Here is a 17,285-nt window from a genome sequence, read left to right on the forward strand (position 1 = left end):
ATATATATATATATATATATATATATATATATATATATATATATATTTATATTGCTATTTATGGGAATATTTAATTAATAAGCTATCCTGATTATATTGTTAATTAACTTTTTATTGTTATTATTTAAAAAATCTATGTCAATTTTCAGTGCATACAATGTAAAAATATTTTGTTTCCGAAAATAATCTATTATCGTTTTTATTTCTCTTAAATCAAATGTGTTTTTAAGTGTAAAAAATAATTAAAGAGAGTTTATTTTATCTGAATATTAAACAAGTATAAACAAACTCTCCTTCCCTGCCAACGGCATCAACATCGCTACCTTCTCAGTGTTTCAAAATTAAATAACCATTCTAAATAAACTTTTGCAAAAAAAAATAACAACAACAACAAAATTGCTATTAATAAGGTAATTGGTGGTTGACTAACATTATAATAGTTAATATGACGTAAATTACTTCTAAATACTATATTCTAGTTAAAACATGCCAATGAGGTATATACTAAAAAATGGGGATGAAAAATAAGTTTTGACATTATAGAATAATACTATACATTTATATATATGTTAAAACGAAAGTAAAATAAGGAGGATAAAACAATAGATAAAATTTAAAAACAAGAAGCAATAATTAATAAATTTTCTTAATATTGCTCCTTTTCTCAATAGGTAAAGCAGAAGCGCTTTTTGTTTCCTCTTCGTTAAAGGAAAGTATCGCCGGTGGCTTCCATTATAAACTGCAAAATCAATTTTTCAATGTTTCTTTCCCTACACTACCCTCAACTTTCACTGGAATTACTCACTCTACCACTACGCGAATCTTTAACCGAGGGGCCTCGCAGTCATTACGCAGATAATACCACTACAAAGATTCATTCTTTCACGACACCGTTTTCACCCACTCCACGCTTCCGTCGGGGACTCACCCCCGCCAAAACCCGCTATTGTCTTCGCCGCCCTATCACAAATTCATTTCCACTTTTGCCCCTCCCTTGCGTTTCGAATTCCAATTCGCCCCAATCGAAGTTCAATTTTTCGAAACACTTCATTCCAGAAGCTTCGATTCTCGATCGCCGAGAAACGGAGCCCTAAAAATAATTCTTCTAGGGTTTCTCTGTCTTTGCGTGGTTTTGGTATTGAAGTTTTTGATCCGTTCGGGAATGGGGGATCGAGGAGAGGACGAGGATTTGCAAATGGCGATTCGAATGAGCATGCAGCGCGCGACGCCGGAGACGAAGCGCAGCAAGCCACAGGATGCCGCCGCCGGGGCGGTTTCGGAATCGTCGGAAGATTCGCCAGAGTCTAAGACCCGGCGGAGGGAGCTCATGGCGGCGGCGGCGGAGAAGCGGATAGCGGCGGCGGTGAGGGTTTTGCCATCATCATTGCCACCGGGGAAGAAAAGTGGTGAATTGGGGAGGAGAGAGGAGTTGCGTTTGAAGAGTGTGAATTTGAGTAAGGAACTTTCAGTGGAAGAAGCAAATCAATTGTTTTCTATGGTGTTTGGAAATGAAGTCTCTAAGGGGATTCTTGCACAGTGGAGCAACCAGGGAATACGGTATTTTATAATTTCTAATTACTTATTAATTTATCTGAAGTGTATGGATATGTTGCCAAGTGTAGGATCAGCAGACACAAATCTTTAACATGTTCCTGTATTGAAACCCCTGTTGTATACTTAAAGTTTCTAGATGATGATGTACTGGTATACCTCTGTTGTGCTTTGTTTTTCTTATTTATTGTTTTGATGCATATTCCTGCTTCCCCCAATAATATTGTTATGCTATCCAGCTGTATGTGTTCCTTGTTTCTATGTGATTGGAGTCCGAGTTATTTTGGTTTGGATATAATGTGTTTGTTCTGAATCAGGGTGTATATCTATTTCTATCATATTTCTGATTGTGAAGTAAGCTCAGTTACTCATACAGTCTTGAAAATCCCATGACTTCACTGCCATGCTCTCATTATTAATCAATAATAAAATGCGAACCTCTATATTCTGGCATTGGAAAATACAATATATATTACAAGAAAAGGGGGGAAATTGGAACTATTTTATCTTCAAAATAATGCATTTTCACAAAGTAAAACATATTGAGGGTTTTTTTAAATATACCTAATTGCTACAGCCTTGGTGAATGATCATTCAAAAAGTAAAAAGGAATAAGATTTAGATAAGGTATAGGAATGCAGTAAAAATAAAACTGTTAGCTAACTTAATGTTAATATGCATTTCTTCCTCATTTCCTTTGGAGGAAGTGTAGAACTTCCTGTGTGAAAGCCTGACTAAGTAAATGAGGCACTGCTTGGGTTGAACTTCCTTTAAACAAATTTCTTGTGTACGATTCTTCATTGATTGCTTGATGGAAATAGTTTATGAAATAATTGGTTGGTTCTCCATGCTTGATAAAGAATGAAAAAGTTCATGTTGAAACAACTTGAAAAAAACTAACAAAAAGAAAACCACAGGAGAATGCAACATTCCTATTGAACGTCATCCTTTTTGTATGTTGTAGAGGGGCAAAATTATTTGTCATACACAGTATGTTGTTCACTTGATGCTACATTCCTTCTTAATTTTTAGCAAAGCCATGCCTGGTGTTGTGGTTCCTCGATATCATCTGTTTGTTACTTGGAGATTATTTTCATTTTATTATCTTCTATTGAGGTATGTTTAATGTAATAACTAAATATTTGCACAAGATGTTTGTATCTTATCCTTTAATCAATCACCAATATTTCTTATTTCGAAACTTGCTTCTGCACATCAAGGGCCTTCGAACCTTTCTGCTGTGAAACTATCGCTATGCTGCTCATTTTCTATTTGTTAAGCATAATTTATGAATGGATTAATTTCACTGAAAAAACATCATTATAAATGAAATTGTGAACATGTGTTGTCATTCCTTGATAGTATTTGTTTGTTACTTGGAGACTATTTTAATTTTTGAGCTTTTGTGGAGGTATGTTTAATATAATAACTAAATATTGGCTTGAGATGTTTGAATCTTGTCCTATAATCAAGGGCCAAGATTTCTTATTTTGAAACTTGCTTATCTTGTCCAGTTGAACCTTTCTGCTGTGAAACTATTGCTATGCTGCACATTTTGTATTTGTGAAACATAATTTATGAATGGATGAATTTAACTGAAAAAACATGATTATAAAGGAAATCATGAATGTGTGTTTTCAACTCTTCATTTGCATGTTATATTTTTTAACATATTGATGATTTGACTTTTGAATTACTTTTTGTATACCTTTTGTGAGTGTATAATACCTTTTTATCAATTTGCCAGTTACTTACCACCGTTGTTATCTGTTGTATTGAGTAGATTGTTACACCTGTCATAGTTAGGTTGTTACAACTGATCCAGTCAGTTAGACACGCATCCGTAGTCTGTGTGTAACTGCTGTAAACAGAAGCACATCACTTCTATAAAACTCAGTATAATCAATTCAAAGTTTCTTTTCTCTTAAGTTTGATTTCAATACTTTTAAATTTGGATACCTCTATGTACTTGCTTTTATTGCTAATACTTTGAAAAACTGCACCATAGGTTTAGCTCTGATCCTGTAACATCAATGGGCCTAGTGCAGCATGAAGGTGGTCCCTGTGGCGTTTTGGCAGCTATACAAGTAATTGCTACATTTTTTCAATATTGTCCATTTTTCAGATCTGTTCAAGAAGTCCCTTTTTCTAACAATGAAAGTGGTACTGATCTGGTTTTGATAATTCCACTCCAAATAGGGACCTTCAGTACTACAAACCCAGCTAATATACAAACTGTTCTTAAACTGTCGGGACTGTTTTACAATGGTTTTGGGCTGTGAGGACTAAAGTGTATTGAAGAGTGGAACAATAAGCACTAAGTGAGTGCTTTAACATCTAGAATGTTAGACACTGACTGTGTGGCACACGTATTAACTATAGGCAGTAAAGAAGTATTTTATAGGCAGAAAATATTAGCAAATGGCTGTATGATAAATCTATTCGGTGTTTTCTTTATATGATTTCCCATGTATATGTTTCAAGTAAAAGAAATTTAATGATGTCTTGTTACGCACATGTAAGGATGGGAATGGGGAAGATGACTGCAGGTTGATATCCACAAATATTAAGAATTTAAACATCTTGAAAAAAAAACATATTATAACTTTATTTATTAATTTTATTTTTTATTAAATTGAATAGTATTGCAAAAAACATATCAAGTTCATTTATATACTTTATGGTGATCTTTATACATAGTTATCGTGTGCATATGTTTATTCCTTAAAAATTCATTACAATTAAGAAAACTTAAATTTTATCTCATAAAAAAGATGTAATAATAACTTTAAGAAATAATACGTACCCTCGGGGCAGGTTATATCATCTCCACCCACACCCAGTGGAAATTCCTTTGCTTGTTCATTTTAACTTTTCCACTATAGTAGTGTTGACTTTTGTTGATTCAATGAATAAATATATTGTTGTAACAACTGAGTTCACTTGTGAGCATATAATTAAATATCCATTTGTTATTTTTATTTCATTTGTTTATTCTTCTTAGAAAGAAGATTTTGGATTTAACTCAATTTTATAAAACTGACTTGTAAAGTAGAGTTTCTACTCACTTATATATATTATAATTTGATCATATATCTTTAGTTGACATGACATCTCCAACACACCTCATACTAAGGACTAGACATCTTGAGTGTTAGACTAAATATTTGTGGGTGGTCTTGATATTGGAGACATGATAGACCCAACGAATCTTGTTAGGATAGATTCTAACACAATTGTAAAAGATGGACCTTAAGTTTAATCCAATTTCATAAAACTGATTTATAATGTAAGAGTTGCATTAACTTATATATTATAATTTGGTAATATATCAATGTGCTATCTCCAACAACTACAAAGAATTGACATAATGTAAATTCCCAAAAGCATTTTTTGTCGTGTGTTGGCTTTTCTCATGTTTTTCTTTAACTTTTCAGGCATTTGTACTTAAACACATCATTTTCTTCAGTGATGAGTTGAAAGATGTACCACGCCTGCCACATAAGGGTCTGGGTGCATCATTTAAAAGTCTGTCTGTTCCATCTTATAATTTTTCTTCACTCACTGAAGGTGTAAAAGTAAGGTGATTAACTTTCTCCTGACCAGTCATTTGTGCTTAGCTTGGTAATTCATTATAATTAAATTATATTCATCTGTTGTATTCTGTACTTCATGTCTTCATTCTGTCATTTTCTTTGGTCTATAATGCCCTATTTCCTGATGTATTGTCAACATGAATACCGTTTTTTATTCAATTAACTATCCTTTTAATAGTGTTTTATATTTCTGCTTTTAATAATTTCAATTTTGATCGAGTTCATTGTTAACTTATTCTATTTTATGAGCAGTAGACAGCAATAGTATTTGTTCAATCAGCAAAATTGAGTCAGAATTCAATATAAAGTCTTTTATAGGAACTTGGATACCACGAGGTATCTAAATCCCACATTGAGTATTATAGGATATTTGGTAGAATAAGTGTTTTGGTTCACCCTCACCCCCCACCCCAACTTTGCAGGAGGTTTCTCAAATGCTTGGCTTTGGATCAATTGGTATTTGAGCAGGTTGTGATTGTTCCGGAAAAGGCTACCGATGGAGGGGTTAAGTGAAGCATTGTAGAGTGTCAATCAACTGCTGAGACCTTGACTCTTTGGAGCAGTCTTTTAAAAGGACTTGGATAACCTCAGATGTTCAAGTCCCACATTGAGTTTATGAGATGCTCCATGTAGTAGTTTTGGGTTCCCTCCATTTAGCAACTAGCTTTTAGGGAAGCCTTGGTATGGACAAAAATGCAAGGGTACCCACATTTCCACGAATTGTTGTGGGCAAAAAAGTTGATTTCCTGGATAATTATTTGTGTAGGAACAGTACTGCAGGCATACATGTAGCTACAGGTCAATCAATGGAAATAGTATACACCATGAGTAGGTGTATCAATTTTATATACGTGTAAAGGAGAGAAAAATAATGAAATTAAGTGGGTAGGAGAAAAGGTAAAGGAATTTAACACTTTGGGGTTTTAAGTTGTGGTTTATTGGCAAGCTTAAATCAAGAAATAAGATGGGTATAATTGTGGCTAACTTTTGAAAGAATGATGTTATAAATGTAACAGCCTAGCAGATAGGTTCATACATAGCTGTAATGTCTGTGATGGAAAAGGGGAATACTTTATTTCGATTATTAGTATTTCAGGTAGGTTTTAAAGCTTGTACAAAGATAAAATTTTGGCAACTCTTAGAAGCTATAATCCTGCTAATACTATTAGGAGAAAAAATTTATTCAGAAGGGAAGTGAATGTTTATGTGGGGAGAACATCCAGAGGTACTAGGATTCACATGTAAATCATGGCCTAGGGGAAGCAAACGGAGAGGGTAAATCTACCATTATATCCAAGATTTTTCATTCATTCGACTTTCAAATGGCTGAAACTTATTTTATGAAAGGGGAAGAGCATCCTACGAACCTATAAAAGGAAGGTGGCACAAAGTTATTTTTAAGGAAATTATATAGAAAACTTTGCTTGGCTTTAATTTCATATCTACGGGAAGTTTGACTGCCCAATTCAAAGTATTGGTTAGTGCTGAGTAGGTTCTCCAGAAAACAATATATTTATGATTTTTGGTGGAGCATTGTCAGAAGAATAAAAAGGCTTCTATGTGATTCTTCTCTAATTTAGAAAAGGCACATGGTTAGGAGAGGTATCATGGAGTGATCTATAGAAGAAAGGAGTTTGTATTTCTTATTCATGCAATCTAGGATATATGTATGAAGGGTCATGGCTAGGGTGAGAAAGCAATATGATGCCACAAGTAATTTTCCATTAATTTTAGATGTTAGAATATAATCAGCTGTTACAGATTTGTAGAAAATTAACCATTACATAATCTAGGAAATTATGATGATTGATTCCTAATTATTAGGTGTTTTTATTATAATTGATTCTGTAAAATAGTATAAATACATACTGTGTGGTCTGCTTTAGACACAATACATTCAGAACATATACAATTCTATATTAGGATTTCACCAAATATTAGTTTTGAGCTTGATATACCTTGACCTTGGTCTTAGTCTTATACTGGCTTATTAAGCATATTCAAGATTTGGTGTGTCTCAATAACTTTTCTTTCCCACTGTTTCATCAACTGACCATGGTGACCAAGCATTGGGGGAATACTTGGTCCTAGCTCTCAAATTATGTCTGCAGTATTCACTTATTTTTTTATTTTATTTGAATGTGGTATTTAGTAGTACAAGTGCAAGTTCTTGGGTTTTCTGTGGGTTCATAATAGTTTAATCTTTATTTCTCATTTTTCTTATTGAATGGTGAAGATTTCAGGTTTTCTGGTTGTGGACTTCATTTGCTTATTAGTATATGTCCATATATTTAAATGTGCTTATTTCAGATTCTCCTATGTCCAGCCTTTTGAAGGGATTTCAGAGGATGAGGTACCTTGGTTATTGTACTGATATTGGTTATTTATGTACATCTTGTTGGCAATAAGGTTGAATTAAATTTCCTTTTGTTATCTGTGTCTTCTATTGTGATTCTACTATGAAATCCTTATTAGCCAAATCTAGTCTTGTTGAATCATATTCGTATGGTTATAAATCTTTGTTCCTATCTGATGTCATTCTGAGTTCCACTGGTCTTTAAAAGTGGTCAGCGTGTTCTTTCATGGTTTTACATATAGTGCTTAATGATATATTTCTGTTGTGTAATTTTTGTGGCAGGGCCCTCGTAAGAAGTATGGCTGAAATTTTATTTTCATGTGGAAGTAATAGAAGGGCTGTGATTGCAACTCTGAGCTTTCCAGAGAATGACATTCCGCGTTTTGAAGGGACTTCAGAGGATGAGGTACCTTGGTTATTGTACACTGATATTGGTTTTCTGCTGTGCATCTTGTTGGCAATATTTTGAATTGAATTCCCTATCTTATTATTGTTGTCTTCTACTGTAACTCTCCCATGATAACCTTATCAGATGAATGACGTCTTGTCTAATTAACAGGTTATTGCAAAATCACTTCAAGGTCTTTCTATTGAATCTGCTGTCGATCTGCAGAAAGTTCTTAGAGTCGAAACATGCACATCGCAAACAACTGCATTGCAACGGCTTGAAGCAAATCTTCCCTTCTTCCAAAGTCGAATGGGAGCATTGCTTTTCCTAATCTCTGCTTTACTTTCTCGAGGACTGGTATGTTTGCCTGCTTCCAGCTCTTCTACTTCACATTGCATTTTACAGCTCCTGAATTCACTGTCTGTTAAAGCAAGAGATATTGGACTGTTTTCCCCCTCCATTTTCTTTTCTTCCTACTAAGAATCAACTACTTGTGACTGAATATACAAACTCTTTTTGCATAATTAGAAGAATTCTGCTGGGTGACTTGTTAACTGTATTATTAGCTTGATTTTGTACTTCTAATTGTTTGCTCCTATAATTCATGCAATGGAAAATAGTAGCGTATGTCTGTTTTAATGACTGACAACCCAAACAATTTAAACCAATGACAAGGTGATAGAATTATTTATTGTGTTTTGGTTGCCCCGGTAGTTGGATGTAAAAATGCAATGTATTTGAGATATGAGTGTGAGTCTTTAAAATGCTTGGAAATTGACAGAAGGCCAATGACAACCTAGCTAATTAATGTGTTGCTGTGGCTTGAATTGGCTTAAAAAAATGCCAGGGCCTCTTGAGGCCATTCCCCATCCACTTTGAACTCAATTCGTGCTCTTTTAGTTCAGAAACTTGATAGGATCCTGAGCTCCTGGAGCCTACCTGCACCCAAAGTGGTCTTATAGTGGTGGATGGTTAATGATTTTACCAGGGGTCTTTTTTTCAACTTTAAGTTTCTCTTAAACGTAATCTAAAAGATTTTCATGTTTGGTTCTCGATTTGTTTGTCAAATTCTAAATTCAAAAAATTTACTTGAAGATGCTGTGTTTTTACCATAAATGGGCTATTTTCGGAATGTGGTTAATACTTGTGATAATTCTTCGTGGTTCACCAATCTTGAGCGAAAATTTAGATTTAGTGTTTTTTCTGGCAAATGGTTTATTGAATGTCTATAGACGTAGTCAAGAAATTGTTTCTGAAAAGTCACGAAGCGAACAAGCTTGTAAGGATTCTGCTGAAAGCATAATTGAATGGAAAAGAGAAGTGAAAGTAAACATCTTACTATTTGTAGGAAAATGAATGATTATGATTTTGAGATGATAACACTGGTTTAGTAGTGGTTCTATTCTATTTATTCTTCAGAACTAATAGGGAGATTGAAATTTTCAAGTAAGATACAGAAAAGAAATGCACAATACTACTTGGAATCTTTGTTGTCACCGTGGACATGGCACGGACATGGTTGGTTTTACATTGATACCAAGTTGAAATTATAGTAATTGGGTGGAAAAGTAAAATGAGAGAATTTACTGTATTTACTAATTATGACTCAAATAATTTTATATTGTGGTAAGAAAACGCTAACATTACAATCTTGTTTATAATAATATAATATAACCTAGTTCAGTTACAAGCGTGATACAACCAATATGTTTAGCCCAATAGCACTTCTAACATAGCAAGACTCCTAAGACAATAGTAATCATAAAATATTGATTCAACACAACATCTAAAGTGTGGTGTCCAATCACAGCCTCTGATTAGTATCGTTGATACTGAAATATTGTGGAATCTGGATTGAAGTAATGTGGATGACAATATCTTTCATATTATTGAATTAGCTTGCGTACACAGGGATCAACATCGAGTTAGATCGAGGATTTTAACATCCAAAGATCATCTTAATCTGTAAATTTTGAGCTTAAATGGGTTCAAAGCTGTGTAAAGCAGTGGGACAATTGTTACTACATCCTTTTAAAGAAAACTATTTCTATTTATGTGGTTTTTAGAAAATTTTGAGTCTATTATTTTTTCTCATCCTTTAATGTGATGAATAAAATGGTAATTTAGATGTGGTAAATTCCACTGGATAAGTGAATTTGCATCAGTCGTTATTATGACTTGAAAAATTATCAGTCAATGCATTTAATATTTTGCTCTCTTTTAGGACTTGGTTCAAAGCGACAGGGATGATCCCAGCCTACCACTGGTTACAGCACCTTTTGGGCATGCCTCTCAGGTATTATACGTGCTACATATAATTGGAAAGAGCTGCCATCCTTAAGTAATGCTGATAAGTAATGTTGTACAACTGGAATATGAGTTTGTCTTTTTCTTTGAATCTTGTGCTGCAGGAAATTGTGAACCTACTGCTCTGTGGGGAGGCTGTCCCTAATGTGTTTGATGGAAGGATGGATTTAGGGGGAGGGATGTTTCTGAAAGGCATATCTCGAGATGTGGAAGTTGGATTTCTCACACTTTTAGAATCCCTGAATTTTTGCAAGGTTGGTCAGCATCTGAAATCTCCAAAATGGCCTATATGGGTTGTGGGGAGTGAATCCCATTACACTGTGCTGTTTGCTCTAGACCCCAGCGTTCAAAGTGAGAATGAACTGGAAGGAAGGGAAACACAGATACGCAAAGCTTTTGATGCACAAGATCAGAGTGGAGGTGGTGGTTTCATTAGTGTGGAAGGTTTCCATCAAGTCCTCAGAGAAACAGATATCAAATTTCCACCAGAGAGGCTGGAACATCTTTGCTCTGCAGGGTTCATTGTGTGGAGTGAATTCTGGCAAGTAATTTTGGATCTAGACAAAAGTTTGGGAGGTTTGAAGGATTCATCAGGATTGATGGGTAAGAAGGTCTTTGATCTATACCATTTTAATGGGATTGCTAAATCAGATCTGAATGGCAGCCAAGTAAATTCTGCGGGTGAAACTCCACTACAAAGACCCCGGCTGACAAAATTGAGAGTTTCAGTGCCTCCAAGGTGGACGCCTGAGGAATTTATGGCAGATGTGAAGGTTTCATCTGCTCCTAGTGCTAGTGACTCTGCTGGGAAGGACAATGAAGTATCTAAACCGGAGCCTTCCCAGCATGCGCCTTTGGTGGACTGCATAAGGACACGCTGGGCCCGTGCTACCTGCAGCTGGTTTGGGGATCCTCCTAGTATAGTTTGAGAGGCATTATTTGGAGTCGTATGTGGAGCTTACAGGTGTTTTACAGGGAAAGCACGATCATTTCAATCAAGAGTAGATAAAGCCTTTACGTTTTATTTTGATGTGGTATATCGAGGCACATGAATAGGGGGTTCAGATCTCCAAATTTTCTCCAATATGTGCATAGCCGTTATGTAATGTGGATTGATGTATGTTGAACGTTCTCTTCTTTTTTATCATGCCATTCGTAAGCTAAAAAAAAGAGGGGTGGAGATATTTATTGTCAAGGCTGCATGTAGCATCCAAAATGTATTGCCACCAATTAGGAAGAGTTATATACAGTTCTTGGGAGGTTAGTAATAAACGTGAAAACCTGTTCTTGTTTCTGAAATTGTTGTAATAGTAAAGTATCATGCTTGGCTTCTGGAATTTGGGAAGATGAACAGTCATAATAATACCATCGCCTCCTCTGTTGTGGAACATCTTTCTCTTCAGATGAACGGTGTCTTTATTATTTCATGTCAGTCATTCAAATTCTCTGCACCCGGCACTGAGGATTTGAAGTGTCTGAAATATTAACATTTTCATAATTATGCAGGTTTTTAAATATGATTCGTGTGATGAAATGAATCTTATTACTCATTCTTTCTCCAACATCGATATCCTTGGATACTATATTCATTTGCATTTTTGAATTACTTAGATATGTGACATTGAGATGTAATAAACTAAAAATGAAGTTATTTTTTATACGTGATTTTCACATTAGAGTGACATTTATATTATTTTATTTTAGTATGATTACAGTAAATAGTAAATTACATTTATTTAGACTTATAATTGGATTGCTGTATCACGTTGATATTGCAGATTTTTCTTTTCCTGATTCCTTATAAAATTCCCTATATATTATCCACCATATTTATACAAATAGCACTATTTTGATTTTAGGTCACAATCTGATTTAGGGAGTTGAATTTTGATTTTTGTTTTTGTAAAAGGTGATCAAAATATTAGTAAAATCTGAATTCTGAAATAGTTTTTTTATTTTTATTTTTATTTTTATTTTGAATTTTATTAAAATAAAAGGAGAAAAAAAAAGTTATATCTTTTCGTAATGGGAAAATATTTATTTATATGTTTGGATGGAGACTCCAAAATAGTGATCGAAATTGATTACTTTTGTTTAGTTCATCTATGACACGGTTCAAATTAAATTAGAAAATGATATCACAAATGATTAATAAATTGAAAAACAGTTCAACTTAATGGCAAGATATGAAACTTTAAAATTATATAGGATATAAAATTTAAACTACTTTCATAATTCTTATTTGTTTAATTTCATTTTCTTTATAAATGAGGTCTATGAGTAATTGCGTATTCAATTATCATTTTCAATTTCATTACTGAAATATCTCTAATTAAAAAAAATTATAAAACAGACGAAATTAAAACAACATATATATATATATATATATATATATATATAAACATATTTTATTAAATAATTAGTAAAAGTAAATTATTTAATAATTATTAAACATATCATTTCTTAATTTGTATTTTAAAAAAATCATAATTTTTCATTACAATATATATAATTTCTTTATTTATTTATTTTAATAAAATTCAAAATAAAATAAAAATAAAAAATCAGTTAGAATTCGGTTTGGAGATGATTTAAAATTAAAACTGTATTATTTGTGTAAATATGGAAGAGATTGGAAGTTTAAAAGGAATTAGAAGGAAAAAAAAAATTCTGATATTTTGCATGTGTCTGGACATTACGGCACCATACGCGAATATATTTTGTATTAATGGCATTTATTTTCTGTGGGAAACATAAACACAGTAGCTTCAACATGCATCCCTGAATCATTTACAATAGAATAAAAAGGTGATATTCAGATATTAACTTTTCAACAACATTCCCCAAATCGAAAAGAAGGCATATTGAGAGATGAATGAAATGGTAATTTGATTCTTGTATGTATAAGTTTTATTGTATTCGATTTGTTGTTGGTGAGTGTTCGATGTTGAGAATAGGAAAGTTGAATGATGTGGAGGCGAGAGTGTGTTTGATAGAGCAATGGTTTTTCCTCCGAAGATTGTCTCTGTGGTCGATGAAGAAGGAAGCAGAGTTAGAATCGGCACTCTCACGCAATCGACGATGGGTAGTGAACAACCAGATAAAGAACATCATCCTCCGCTACCCCAACAACGAAATCCCCATCGAAACCCTTCAGAAGAAGTTCAAAACCCTCGATCTGCAGGGCAAAGCCCTCAACTGGCTCTCTAAGTACCCATGCTGCTTCCAAATCCACGATAACCGCTGCCGCCTCACCAAACGCATGATGAACCTTGTCGCACAGGAACACTCCCTCATCGACTCCCTCCAATCCCTCTTCGCTCGCCGCTTGGCCAAACTTCTCATGCTAACCCCCCGCAACAGACTCACCGTCCTCAAAATCAACGAATTCAAACGCGCGTTCGGCTTCCCCGACGATTACGTAATCAGGATCCTTCCCAGCTACCCTAATTTGTTCCGTATCGTCAACGAGAGCGGCAGGAGGAGCTCCATGGCCATTGAGTTGCTGCATTGGGACGCTGACCTCGCAGTCTCCGCCGTTGAATCCTCCGCTGCGAAACACGGTACGCCGCCACATTTTTCATGTTCCTTGCCGTCTAGTTGGGTGAAATCCTGGGAGAGATTTCGCGAATTTGACGAAACTCCTTACATTTCGCCGTATTCGGATCCTCTAGGTTTGGTGGAGGGATCCAAGGAGATGGAGAAGAGGAATGTTGGTTTGGTGCATGAGTTGTTGTCTTTGACTCTTTGGAAGAAGGCTTCAATTGTGAAGTTGGGGCATTTTAGGAGGGAGTTCCTTTTGCCCGATAGGTTGAATGTGTTGTTGCTCAAGCACCCTGGGATTTTCTATGTTTCCAATAAGTATCAGATTTACACTGTGCTTCTTAGGGAGGCCTATGTCGGGTCTCAGCTTGTGGATAAGGATCCTTTGGTAGTTATGAAGGAGAAGTTTGGGGAGTTGATGCAGGAGGGACTTCATGAATACAATCAGAGGCGTCGCCTCCTCAATGTGGAAAAGAGGAGGAAGTTAGGGGTTCCATTGATTAGTGTAGATGGTGCAAAGGGTAGAAGGAGAAGTCACGAAGTTGATGATGATGACGATGGTGACAGTAAAGGTGGAGATAGTAAGGTGGGAGGGTTATTTGACCCTGAAGAAAGAAAACGGTTTTATAGAGTTCTCTTTGACGATGATGTTTCTTGAAATTCTACCTTGGTGTATAGATTGTGCGTTTGATTTGCGTAGTTTACTGCATGGATAACAGTTGCATCCTTCCAATAGTAGATTCAGAATAAAAGATACTAAAGGCTAACATTTTCCTAAAAGTACGTTCAACATAGTTATTCAATCATGCTCTTAGATATTCTACCTTCTTTTCCAGTAAATAATTGCATACCACATTATCCAAAATGAACTGTGGGCAGAATGATCTACAAACACTTACTCTCTGTAGGTTGTAAGCTGTTTAAGCCGTTAATGGCCTGTACTACACTTATCCACCGAATACATCAAGTCTTAACCTGAATTCTTTCTGTACTAGATTCTCATTAAAGAAATGGTAAGCTGCAGTTGCCATTTTGTCAATGCTTCTTTCATTCTCAGTAGGTTCATTTTTTTCATGTTTTGGTTCTCCGTTGTCTTGCACTAGTTTTTGTAACCTAGGTGCAACTTGTATAATATAAAACAGTTTGTATGTCTTGACATCTATTTAAAAACAGAGGGGACAATGAAGATACTGTTCTGTGTGTGAATGGGAAAGTTCCAATATCGATTTTGTGTGCCTATACAGTTAGAATGAGTTGTGCTATCAGCCTTCACATTGTTATCATTTACATTTCTAGCTTTTCTCCTTGTGATTGAAGTTTCATGTCTTTACATTTAGAAAGAAAAGTCAGTTAGTTTACTAATCACAGAATAGTTTTGTGCTTGTTTGGCTTGAGCTTGAGAAATGACTTGACAGCAATCTAGATCTAGAATTTGTATATGGATAATGATATTTAAACAACATTTTTTTTACAACATTTTAACATTGATTATGTGTCAATTTGTGATTTGTCAAAAATTACTCCACAATAATGTTTATGATTATTATTATTGACTGTGAAATAATTTTTGACGAATTACATATTAACACGTAATCAATGTTCAAATGTTGTCAAAAAAATGTTGTCTAAATATCATTATCCTTTGTATATCCGTCTGTTCCAAAATAATTAGATGTTAAACTTTGAACTACTTTTTTCTTGTGGATGGGGAATTAAGTATTACATAGTTAGTCTGTCACTTCCAACAATGATTATCCATCATAAGGAAAGGATACTTGTGAATTTGCATTGGTTTCTAGGTTGTTATAGTCGCATTACAAATTAATCCTGTTATTGCATACACGGTTTTGTTTTCTTCTATGACTTGGTTTAAACTGACGGTGGACTACCATCTCATCTGCTGCCGCTCATTATTCTTACTGTTTAATTTGAAAAATGCAGTTTTCTTTGTATTTGTTTCTTATATTTAAAGATTATCCTTCTCCTCCTTTTCTCCCATTTGAAGATTATTGTGCAGGAAATTGTAAAGTTCTCTTGGTAATGCCTGTCCGTAATGTATTTTATTAAAGGAGTAATTTATAGGACAATGATATTGTCCGTAATGTATTTGATTAAAGGAGTAATTTATAAGAGAATCATATTTTGAAACTCAATTTTTTTACACCGATTTGACAGTATTCTTTCAGTTTTATTAGAATTATTTTATCCCATAATAAATTGTTAAATGATAGTTGTGATGTCTCTGAAAGGACATCGAGAGGGTGTCGTTGAATCCTCAACTGAGATTCAGTAGTTTGTCTGACAACATGTGGAAATTTAAGAAACTATACATATGAAATAACTTTAAATTGCTAAAATTTGTTGAATAAAAATGTTATTGAATGTTATGTTTTATCCGCAAGCATCATTATCATCATTTTAAATAGCTTTCAGAAAACAAAAGGAGAAAATTATAAATTAAATATTTAGAAATTTGAGAGTTTATATAAAAACAAATAAATAACTGACGACAATGAATTAAAGTATAACTTAAGATTCTTAAAATATGAATAAAATTAAAATTTGTCGATGTTATAACTAGAAATATTTCTAAATGCCTTGATTAAAGTCACGCTTTTAAATTTTATGTAGGAATATATACATCCATATGTTAAGATATTATCTTTTATGTTAAACACAATATAGGCTGCATCAATTTTTACTGTAGGACAAATCAATTAAATCATAATTGAACAATAATGTTTAGATTAATATTATCTTAAATTGAAAAAATTATATTTAGTAATTTATTTATTTATTATGACATATAGTGTTGCATCTAAAATATGTCAACAAAGATAAATTAATTATTAAATTAATCTTTTGAATCGAAGATAGGATTTCAATCTAAACATTATTATCACATATGAATGAATGCATAATGTTACTATGGTTTTGTTTTCCTTAAAAAACTTTTTCAGAAGATGGTGTGTGCTTTTGTGGAAAGTTCATATAGATCGCATTTATGTTCTTCTTGTGATTTCTTATTCCAACATGTTGCAAAATATGTTAAAAAGAAAAGGGCAAAGAGTAACCACAACAATAAACAACTACAAAACAAATGACAACATCAAATTCAAATATAAATAAATACCATACTTTTAGCTTGTTGGTAAAATATTAATAATAAAATAAAATACTTTTAAATTTATTTCAAGACAAAAGTAAAATAGTTAAATAAAAAGTAAATTTTTGTATTTAAAAAAAAATGTGTGTAAAATTTATATGTCAAAAACGTTTTCTATTATAAAATTAGACCCATTAAATTATTTTTGATCAAATATTAAATGATATAGAGAATTATTAAGTTTTTATCTTATTCTGATTCTATTTTCTTTCTTCGTTGTATATTATCTTAAAAAAATTCTTAACAGCTTGTCTTAAACAGAGATCACAACCGGTGGGATATAGATGTTCATAATCTCATCCCATCTTCAAAGTCAATTTTTTTCTTCAATTACATTCTTGTAAAAAAAATTATTTCATTTTCATTCTTATTGGTATA

The 17,285-nt window shown here is 33.5% G+C and overlaps 2 protein-coding genes across 3 annotated transcripts; both read left to right on the plus strand.

Annotated features, from left to right (window-relative positions):
• The first annotated feature begins 679 nt into the window (after positions 1-679).
• LOC106771974 (ubiquitin carboxyl-terminal hydrolase MINDY-3) lies at positions 680-11,600 on the plus strand. Its single transcript, XM_014658060.2, has 7 exons — positions 680-1,557; positions 3,560-3,638; positions 4,989-5,134; positions 7,786-7,909; positions 8,063-8,248; positions 10,116-10,187; positions 10,303-11,600. Exons 1-7 carry the CDS (start codon positions 1,163-1,165, stop codon positions 11,125-11,127), a joined length of 1,827 nt encoding a protein of 608 aa, XP_014513546.1. The 5' UTR covers positions 680-1,162; the 3' UTR covers positions 11,128-11,600.
• A 1,278-nt stretch (positions 11,601-12,878) lies between these two features.
• On the plus strand, positions 12,879-14,947 carry LOC106770870 (protein ROOT PRIMORDIUM DEFECTIVE 1). 2 transcript variants are annotated; one of them, XM_022785572.1, is made up of 2 exons: positions 12,879-13,761; positions 13,873-14,947. In XM_022785572.1, exons 1-2 carry the CDS (start codon positions 13,098-13,100, stop codon positions 14,397-14,399), a joined length of 1,191 nt encoding a protein of 396 aa, XP_022641293.1. In that variant the 5' UTR covers positions 12,879-13,097; the 3' UTR covers positions 14,400-14,947. The 2 variants fall into 2 exon arrangements, with proteins under 2 accessions (XP_022641293.1, XP_022641291.1); XM_022785570.1 differs by having other exon boundaries at positions 12,885-14,521; positions 14,650-14,947.
• The last annotated feature ends 2,338 nt before the right edge of the window (positions 14,948-17,285 follow it).

This window comes from Vigna radiata, chromosome 8, assembly GCF_000741045.1.
Source record: "Vigna radiata var. radiata cultivar VC1973A chromosome 8, Vradiata_ver6, whole genome shotgun sequence".
NCBI classification, from domain to species: Eukaryota; Viridiplantae; Streptophyta; class Magnoliopsida; order Fabales; family Fabaceae; genus Vigna; species Vigna radiata.

What these genes read in the sequence shown, in the direction of transcription:
- LOC106770870 (XM_022785570.1), top strand. Translation starts at nt 13,098, where the DNA reads ATGTATAAGTTTTATTGTATTCGATTTGTTGTTGGTGAGTGTTCGATG.
- LOC106771974 (XM_014658060.2), top strand. Translation starts at nt 1,163, where the DNA reads ATGGGGGATCGAGGAGAGGACGAGGATTTGCAAATGGCGATTCGAATG. An exon ending in GCGTTTTGGCAGCTATACAA is followed by an intron (nt 3,639 to 4,988) that starts GTAATTGCTACA and finishes TTAACTTTTCAG; the next exon opens with GCATTTGTACTTAAACACAT. An exon ending in ACTGAAGGTGTAAAAGTAAG is followed by an intron (nt 5,135 to 7,785) that starts GTGATTAACTTT and finishes TTTTTGTGGCAG; the next exon opens with GGCCCTCGTAAGAAGTATGG.